At 40.2% G+C, this 8,126-nt stretch overlaps 3 protein-coding genes across 3 annotated transcripts; 1 reads left to right on the forward strand and 2 right to left on the reverse strand.

Annotated features, from left to right (window-relative positions):
- Positions 1-176: 176 nt before the first annotated feature.
- On the forward strand, positions 177-2,232 carry ndufb10 (NADH:ubiquinone oxidoreductase subunit B10). Its single transcript, XM_058653802.1, has 4 exons — positions 177-403; positions 653-791; positions 1,676-1,815; positions 2,081-2,232. The coding sequence occupies exons 1-4, from the start codon at positions 256-258 to the stop codon at positions 2,170-2,172; spliced, it is 519 nt and encodes a 172-aa protein (XP_058509785.1). The 5' UTR covers positions 177-255; the 3' UTR covers positions 2,173-2,232.
- A 771-nt stretch (positions 2,233-3,003) lies between these two features.
- Positions 3,004-5,012, reverse strand: rps2 (ribosomal protein S2). Its single transcript, XM_058653641.1, has 6 exons — positions 4,872-5,012; positions 4,666-4,755; positions 3,994-4,101; positions 3,570-3,903; positions 3,229-3,320; positions 3,004-3,128 (listed from the first exon to the last, which is right to left on the reverse strand). Exons 1-6 carry the CDS (start codon positions 5,007-5,009, stop codon positions 3,048-3,050), a joined length of 843 nt encoding a protein of 280 aa, XP_058509624.1. The 5' UTR covers positions 5,010-5,012; the 3' UTR covers positions 3,004-3,047.
- Positions 5,013-5,948: 936 nt separating this feature from the next.
- rnf151 (ring finger protein 151) lies at positions 5,949-7,996 on the reverse strand. Its single transcript, XM_058654167.1, has 4 exons — positions 7,940-7,996; positions 7,201-7,370; positions 6,994-7,090; positions 5,949-6,561 (listed from the first exon to the last, which is right to left on the reverse strand). Exons 1-4 carry the CDS (start codon positions 7,940-7,942, stop codon positions 6,100-6,102), a joined length of 732 nt encoding a protein of 243 aa, XP_058510150.1. The 5' UTR covers positions 7,943-7,996; the 3' UTR covers positions 5,949-6,099.
- Positions 7,997-8,126: the final 130 nt, after the last annotated feature.

The following is an 8,126-nucleotide window of genomic DNA, read 5'->3' on the forward strand; positions in this document are numbered from 1 at the left end:
TAGGGACTATAATAAATGTGTGGCTGGATGATCCCAGAAACACCAATCAGAGCTCATTAAACATCCATTCATATCGACGAATAACTGACTCCTGAAGGGTGGCAGCAGTGTAGGAGATAAGCTGTCGCTAATTCCCTTCGAAGAAGAAATTTGCTGGCCGCCATTTATATTCGTCTTTCTGCGCATGCGTCACCTCGAGAGAGCTACCGAGGTCGAATTCAGGATTTCTGTAACCTCGGTTAAAGTTAGGTAAAAATGCCGTCAGACTATGATAAAGGAGCTTACCCAGAGCCTCCTCGGCAAACCCCGGTTGTGGATAAACAGACGTCGCTGCCGAACCCGGCTCTGATTCTGTCAAAACTCTTCTATTACTCCGTGGACCTGCCTGTCACCACTTTTAGAGGTAACTGAAGCTAACAGCGCTAACTGTGCTAACAGGACAACAACGTGTGCCAATGAGGCAGAATACATCCTGAATGTGAAGCAGTTACATGGAACTCAACCATAATTAATTGGATTATTAACACCTGTGCTTTCGTTCTGTGTGACCTGTCATGTCTGCCATGAAAATGTAATGGAAGTAACGTGGTGTTATGTGCTATACCACACAGGATTGACTGGGTTCAAACTGTGTTTTTCCTCTCTCACATAGAGGCTATAGACAGCATTCGTGATAAAAACAGGGCCGTGTACTACCACCAGAAGTTCCGCCGTGTCCCAGATCTGACTGAATGCCATAAGGGAGACTACGTCTGCTACTACGAGGCAGAGATGCAGTGGAGGAGAGACTAGTAAGTAACGAGTCAAATACATAAACATCGGCCATTTTCAGTTGTACAGTAGCTACTGATATCTATCTATCCATCTATCTATCTATCTATCTTCTGTTTAACATGCCATGCATTCAGAGTTGTTTGGCCACCTACCTGGGTTATAACAAGAGGATATTTGAATTACTGCATTATTAGTTGCATCTTAATGTGTGTTGGAATGACAATAAAGAAATCTTGAATCTTGAATTACTCTTAACCAGTCTGTCCATTCTTCTTTGACCTCTGACACCATAGTTGTCAAGACAGACACATATCTGGAAATTACAATTATAGGTTAGTCCAAGGAAAGGATGAATAGATTCTGATGATCGTCTGGTTTCAGGCCTTTAAAACATTGTTAACCATGCTAGATAAGTTTTCATAATTGTCTTCAGCACAGTAACTGTTAAAATATATATGCTTTTTGAAGAAATGTGTGCAGTAGTACATGATATATGCATCATCTCTTGCGATATCTTAAACATTCTTGAGATCATAGTTGCAATGTTAATTTATGGTCTAAGCCAAAAAAAAGTATTATTTTGTTTGAAAAGGAAGAACATGGCTGCCACGCAGACCTGTCACATTTAAGTCAGAACTTCCGGGTCTAACGTTGTTACTGAATTCACTGTCAAAGTCATGTTGGAATTTGTTTAGAAAAGTGGAAGCTATTATTCAATAAAAAAGTAACAATAACAGTATGTAGTTGCGTGCATGTGGTTTATCTTTGGGACCCAAATAAGGGGGAAAATTGTTCTCCTAATTACAAAGACACACAGTCAGTTCATCCATGAATCTGAATGAAAGAGCTTTTGCCTCAGGGAAAAAATAAATAAATAAAAATTGTCATTCCTTCTCCTCAGTAAAATAGACCAGGAGATCGTGAAAGTGATCCAGGAGCGTATGAGGGCCTGCCAGCAAAGAGAAGGAGCCAGCTATCAGCAGAACTGCACTAAAGAAATAGAGCAGTTCAACGAGGTGACAAGGAACTTCCAGTCACGTTGTAAGTATTGAGCTATTAAAGTTGACAAAAAAACATTGTTCCATTGACCTTGCAGCTTTCATTAAACAATCTTAGATGTAAATACAGTGACAATATTTGGATTCTATGTAGAAACATCTTTGATAACCAGTTGCTTAAATTTTGCATGCCCATACATGTTAGCTTCTCTTATTAGAAGTGTCAGTATTTAATTACAAATATGAAGATGGTAGTCTAGACTACTTCATACTACCATTAAATGGTTAACACTTTGTTCCTTTTATAGATGAAGACCTTGGAGCATATGCCAGTGCAAGGAAATGTCTAATGAAGCAGAAAGAACGAATGATGGCGGAAGCTCAGGCCCAGAGTGCTTAAGAGTTCTACTTGTGTCCTGTTAAAAATTGCAAAATAAAATGTATCTCCTATTATGAACAAGTTTGATATTTGGAATAACAATTATTCATGCTAGACACAACTACAAAAAGATGGCAAGGCAGTTCTCCACTTCTTTATCCTGATATTTAAGTACATTTCAACCTTAACCATAACTGAGGGTCAGTGCCAATCAATTACCAAGTTGGTTGGGCCATTTTTTTTCCCATACCAAGCAACTTAGCTGGGCCAGACTTTGTGCAGCTAGTGAGCAGCAGGAAATTACATTTAAAAGCAGCACTATTTATGCATTTAAGCCATTAAAGAATTTCTCCTTTAATTTGGTCACACCTGACAAGCTCATCGAAAATTCAATTTCAGAGACTGAACAAGCTGGCATTTAGTCTTATTTTGGTTTCAGATCTGATTTCAGATTGCCTTGTGAGCTTCTATGCCAGCCCGTGGGCCACATACAGCCCAAACCATATTTTTCAAAGCCTGCCACTTAAATTCATTATTGCTGTATGTTTTAATATTCCTTTTGCATTAACATTGAGTCATTTAATTCCATATCAAAAACACTTTGAAGTGTTTTTTGTGTTTTCTCAAACAATTGACCAATCTCCTACTGACCAGTCTAGACACTCAGTGGCTCCCCCCAGGTCATTGAGTTTGAGACCCTGTTCTATGCTTTTATTGCATCTATTATACTGTAGAGCACTTCTGTCTACAAATAAATTTGGATCAGACCCCGCCAGAATTCAGATCATAGAATAACTAAGATTTAATACTCCAATACACTTACTCTTAGAGATAAGTAAAGATGAAGGCACATTACTTGTTTCAGAATGTTTATTCAACAATTCTTTATACAAAATTTAGGAGGTTGCTGGTGGGACAGGCTGCCCCCTTTGTACAGACACCCTGGTGTGAGTCTTGGCCAGATGGTCAGTGAACTCCTGGAGAAAGAAGGAAAGGGGCATTAATAAAAATTACATGACAGGAAAAAAAAAAAGGAGATCTGTGCAAGACTTTCCAACTAGACTAAGAATTTTGTACCTGGTAGGGAGACTTTGTGAAGACAGTCTCCTTCCACAGATCTGGGGTCAAGTAGCTGTAAGTCTTGGAGATGGCATCAAAGGTGGCCTTGGCTGGAAAGGAAATTAAACAGTGAGTGGATGTTACGAGGAACAGCATTTGTCTGTAGTGTTTTTTCTTAAAACAAAATGTTGAGTACTGAAAGGGGGAACAGAGTAGACCACCAAACAAGTCTGTCTGCCGTGCATTACAATACTCGTTTCTTTCTCTCCTGATAACGTCAACTACACCACAGCAGGTGAAGCTGGGCAGAGCGAGGAGAAAACTAGAAAAACACAAAGAAATCAAGTGAGGAATATTACCAAAGTTGCCAAGGGTGGCGGTACAGCCTCTAGCAGAGGTGTAGCAGTCATCAATACCAGCCATCGTGAGCAGCTTCTTGGGTACAGGAGCAGACACGATGCCAGTACCACGGGGGGCAGGGATGAGACGCACCAAGACAGAGCCACAGCGACCAGTCACCTTGCAGGGCACGGTGTGGGGCTTACCGATCTTGTTACCCCAATAACCTCTCCTGACAGGGACAATCGACAGCTTGGCCAGGATGATGGCTCCACGGATGGCTGTGGCCACCTCTTTGGAGCACTTCACTCCCAGACCCACATGACCATTGTAGTCACCAATGGCAACAAAGGCCTGTAAACAGCCAGTAACCAGTGTTAGTTTACTAGCATGACTATGGTTTTAAACTCTGAAATACAGATGAACTTCACAATTTAGATTTACCTTGAATCTGGTACGCTGACCAGCCCTGGTCTGCTTCTGGACAGGCATGATCTTCAGCACCTCGTCTTTCAGACCAGACGCCAGGAAGAAATCAATGATCTCAGACTCCTGCCAACAGGAAAAAAAGGGCATGTTGATCTTAGGTGTGATATCACTTTTAGAAGGAAATACCCACCAAGGTATAGTTATGAATTTGTTATTGAGATCAAGATCCTTTAAAGTACAAGACAGTTATAATATAGTATTTCTCTAAACCTAGATTTATAACAGCTATACACATACAAATTGTATGCATAGTAACATACTCCACCCACAGAGAAAACTGATGTGACAGCTATAGCAGTTTATAGTTACCAGAACTATTAGTCAAGGGTTGCAGGTCTACATGAAATCACATTTTAAAAAAAAACAGAGCTACAGTCTATGCTATGGTTTGGATAAACAATACACAGGACGGTAAGTGCAGACCAGAGATTCAAAACATCATCACTTCATTTTAATAAGAAAAAAACTGCCATCTTCCTTGACCAAAAGTTGTATCGTTTTCAAATACTTAACATACTATATACAAATGTGTACTTTTATGGAGAGAAGAGTTCCTTCCCTTAAGTGCATGTCAATGTCTTAAGATGATAGTTTGCAGACTAAAGGCCACCCGCACTCAATTCTTACCTTAATGGGCAGAGAGTACAGGTAAATCTCTTCCAGGGACTTGATTTTCATGTCCTTAACCAGGCGGCCCAGCTTGGTGACTGGCACCCACTGAAAGGAAAAAGCATGGTTTCTGGTCAACACTATTCCCCAGAATTCAAAGCACACTAACGCATGGTCGGCATCATATAATTGAGAAGAAACTGTCTTCAAAGTGTTGATCTTACTTCCTTATCTTCGGATTTGCCTCCACGGGCACCGCGGCCCCTGCCACGGCCTCTGCCGCGTCCACGGCCCCGGCCGCCGCGGCCACCAGCGCCGAAACCCCCACGGAAACCTCCTCTACCACCGGCGTCGTCCGCCATTTGCTACAAAGGACAAAACACGTTTACGTGAGCATCTCACTTATTTCAATAAACATCTTGTCGGTTTCTGCCGCCAACAGCACGAGCACCGTCGCCATGTTGAAAACTGTGAACATCCCTTCAATGTTGTGTACAAATATTTCGAATATCGTATCATTCTACAAACAACTGTACCACGACTTTAACTAAATATGCTATTTTAAACTTGTATGTGTGTGTTCACTTTGTCTAGCTGAACGATGCGTGAGATAGAGACAGATTGAAAACTGGCAGTGAGGGAAGACATATTACTTACGTGATCGTTATAACAGGAAGAAGACCAGTGAGAGGTTCCGCTGGGTTTTATTCAGACGTAATATCGCGATATTTCCTTGAAAAAAAATCTTACTCATTTCTGCCCTCTAGTGGCGGCTTCTTGTAATCAGATAATCAGTCAAGCTGACAAGATTAGCCCAAATACAATTTGCTATTGAACGTGAATATTTGTTAGTTTCCCAGCTTAAATAAAAATGACTCTTGGTTGCAGCCTTACAGTTTTCCTATATGATGGAATAAATCACACAGAAATAATGGAAGCAATTTGATTAAATAAAGTAAAATGAACTAAATTGCAAGTTAGCAAAAATGTGTACTCCTTGATAATAAAAAAGTCTTATAGGGTAAACTTATAGGGTGAACTGAAGGCTATCGTGGCCCCTGAGAGTTTGTTTAGTTTTATTTTAATATAATTTATTCAAACTATTTATCATGTTGTGTTTTTTCTTGTACAAGTGTTTCTTTACTTCATACCCAGTTGCACAATAACCAGTAACTTAATACCTTGTTTAACGTCAAGATTTTTTTTTTTTTCTTGAACAAATGAATCAACTTACTGTGATTGTCATTATTCATCTGTTTCAATCACAATTTTTCTCCTGAAGGAAGATAAAGAGCTGGTGGTAGTGTGATAATGAACATTTTATTTACAAAATATCAAAAACTACAACACAAAATGGTAACAAATCCACTCAAACACCCTTAAATAGATAAAGTTCCACACAGCATTAAGGAAGCAGTAGCAGTACGTTTGACTTGTCCTTCTAGCAGCTGCCTATGTGTTGCTACCTGAAGTCCCACTGGAGCTGCTACTGCTCTCTCCAAGTTCCTCTTCTTCTGCCTCTTGCAGATCATCCATCACCTCCAGGCTGTCACAGATCAGCCCTATCTGCCTCTTCATGTGGGCCATGGTGCTCTGCATCCTTCTCATCTTCTTCTGCAGGGCAGTAGCGATGGCCCTGTGGCTCCTCTGCCTGGCTTCGTACTCCTGCTTCAGCTGCTTGTAGCAGTTGTGTTGAGACTGTGTGCGGTGGGAGAGAATCGTCCCACAGCCCATGTGGCAGGGTTGACGCCAGTGCTCGCAGTGGCGAGCATGGGTGTCCAAGTCCCTGCGCAGAAGCTGTGCCCGGCATCCTTGATATGGACAAGAGATGAGCTCATACTGACAGCTCATATTGTGGCAGTACTGCTCTGAGAGGGGGAAGGTCTCTGCACAGCCACGGATGTCATTCTTACACTGTAGAGAAATTAAATGTACTTCATGTAAACAGACACATAAGTAAAACCTACAGTGTCAGGGGAACAAAAAGTTATTTACAAAGAAGAACCAGTTGACTTAATTCAGTGATAGACAGAAAAAGGACATCACACTCACTAAACAAAATCCAAAATTCAGCATTACACACTGTAACACACATAGTGTGCTGTAGATGATTATATTATTATATTATTATTATATTATGGGTTATTTGCTGATTTCAGTGTAGTGAGCAGTGTATGACTTTTACTGATATCAGAGGAGAAGCTAAACCCAAAGGAAAGAACCAAATATCTGGTCTAGGTTATTTTATTATTTTTCCTCATAATGTATCCAGTGTCTAAAATGACAGTTGTCATATTAACAGCAGATAACATCCAGTCACTGCTGAATGTATTTATAATTTCCCACCTTAATTTTCATGCGTCCAATAGCTTTGCTCAGCTTGAACATGACAAAGATCAAGCTCGGGTTGACAGGCTTTCTGCAGCAGGGACAGGTCTCCTGTCTATGTATCAGTCAAAATAGTCAAAGGTTAGTCACGATCTTCTGTGTGGATCAAACATCCAATATAGCACAATCCTGCAATGGTTTTTTAATCCTTGTTGCATTCAGTACCTTTTGAGCCACTGTAAGATGCATTTCTTGCAGAAGATGTGTTGGCATGCCGCTCTGACCGGACACCTGAGGACCCCCTGACATATAGTGCAGATCAGATCATAGTCTGGAGTGTCCAGAAACAGCTCCGCATCATAGCCCCCACTCTGTGTAGATAGCTCTGGGTCCGCCTGGATTAAGTCAACATAAACGTGGAGTTATTATTGTGTAAAAACTATGTTTTTCATTCTATGTTTTATAAATATACAACAGTGGAGGAGATGGATAGAGTGATTGATTATTTAACTTTTCCCCCCCTATAAAACTGTAAAGCATGACTTGACAGCTGCATTCATCTTGTTTGTCCACTGCACGTTTAACATAAAGGCAACAAAAGAGAATTGTTCTGGAGAGTCATATGACTTGATCACATGATTTTTAAAAATCCAAAGAAACAGGTGCAATCTGCCTGTCCTCATTCTGTTTTAGATTATACATATGAGAGTGAGACAAAAATGCTGAAAAATGTGCTTCATTAAATTTATAGCAATCAGTATACTTAATTAAAAAAACACACAATATTCTTATAAGACAGTAAAACCTATGGCACATTTCAGAGTTTAACAAAAACATTTGAAAGATGGCTGTTAGTGGCTGAGAATAACTTTGTAAAAACAAACACAAATGGCGATGATCTGTCAGTAAAAGTGTGTAATAAAACATAGATTATACACATTTTAAAGAAAATTAGAGTACTCACCATAATAATATCCTCTCCTCCTCACCGTGTTTCCATTAGTGGTTTACTCCATATCTATTCTCTCACATGTCACACAGAGAACAGACACACACACACACACCCTTGTTATCAATGCAACACACACATGAACATTCCTGACCAAACATGAAGGACGGACCATCTGTGTCTCTCTCTGAGAATAAACCAT

Source organism: Solea solea, chromosome 16 (assembly GCF_958295425.1).
Source record: "Solea solea chromosome 16, fSolSol10.1, whole genome shotgun sequence".
Lineage (NCBI taxonomy): Eukaryota > Metazoa > Chordata > Actinopteri > Pleuronectiformes > Soleidae > Solea > Solea solea.

Coding starts and splice junctions, on each gene's coding strand:
- rnf151 (XM_058654167.1), bottom strand. Junction 7,091..7,200: donor ATCTTACAGTGGCTCAAAAG/GTACTGAATGCA, acceptor ACTGATACATAG/ACAGGAGACCTGTCCCTGCT. Junction 6,562..6,993: donor TTGGACGCATGAAAATTAAG/GTGGGAAATTAT, acceptor ATTTCTCTACAG/TGTAAGAATGACATCCGTGG.
- ndufb10 (XM_058653802.1), top strand. CDS start 256: ATGCCGTCAGACTATGATAAAGGAGCTTACCCAGAGCCTCCTCGGCAA. Junction 404..652: donor GCCTGTCACCACTTTTAGAG/GTAACTGAAGCT, acceptor TCTCTCACATAG/AGGCTATAGACAGCATTCGT. Junction 792..1,675: donor ATGCAGTGGAGGAGAGACTA/GTAAGTAACGAG, acceptor CCTTCTCCTCAG/TAAAATAGACCAGGAGATCG.
- rps2 (XM_058653641.1), bottom strand. CDS start 5,009: ATGGCGGACGACGCCGGTGGTAGAGGAGGTTTCCGTGGGGGTTTCGGC. Junction 4,756..4,871: donor GCAAATCCGAAGATAAGGAA/GTAAGATCAACA, acceptor TTTTCCTTTCAG/TGGGTGCCAGTCACCAAGCT. Junction 3,904..3,993: donor GTCAGCGTACCAGATTCAAG/GTAAATCTAAAT, acceptor GGCTGTTTACAG/GCCTTTGTTGCCATTGGTGA.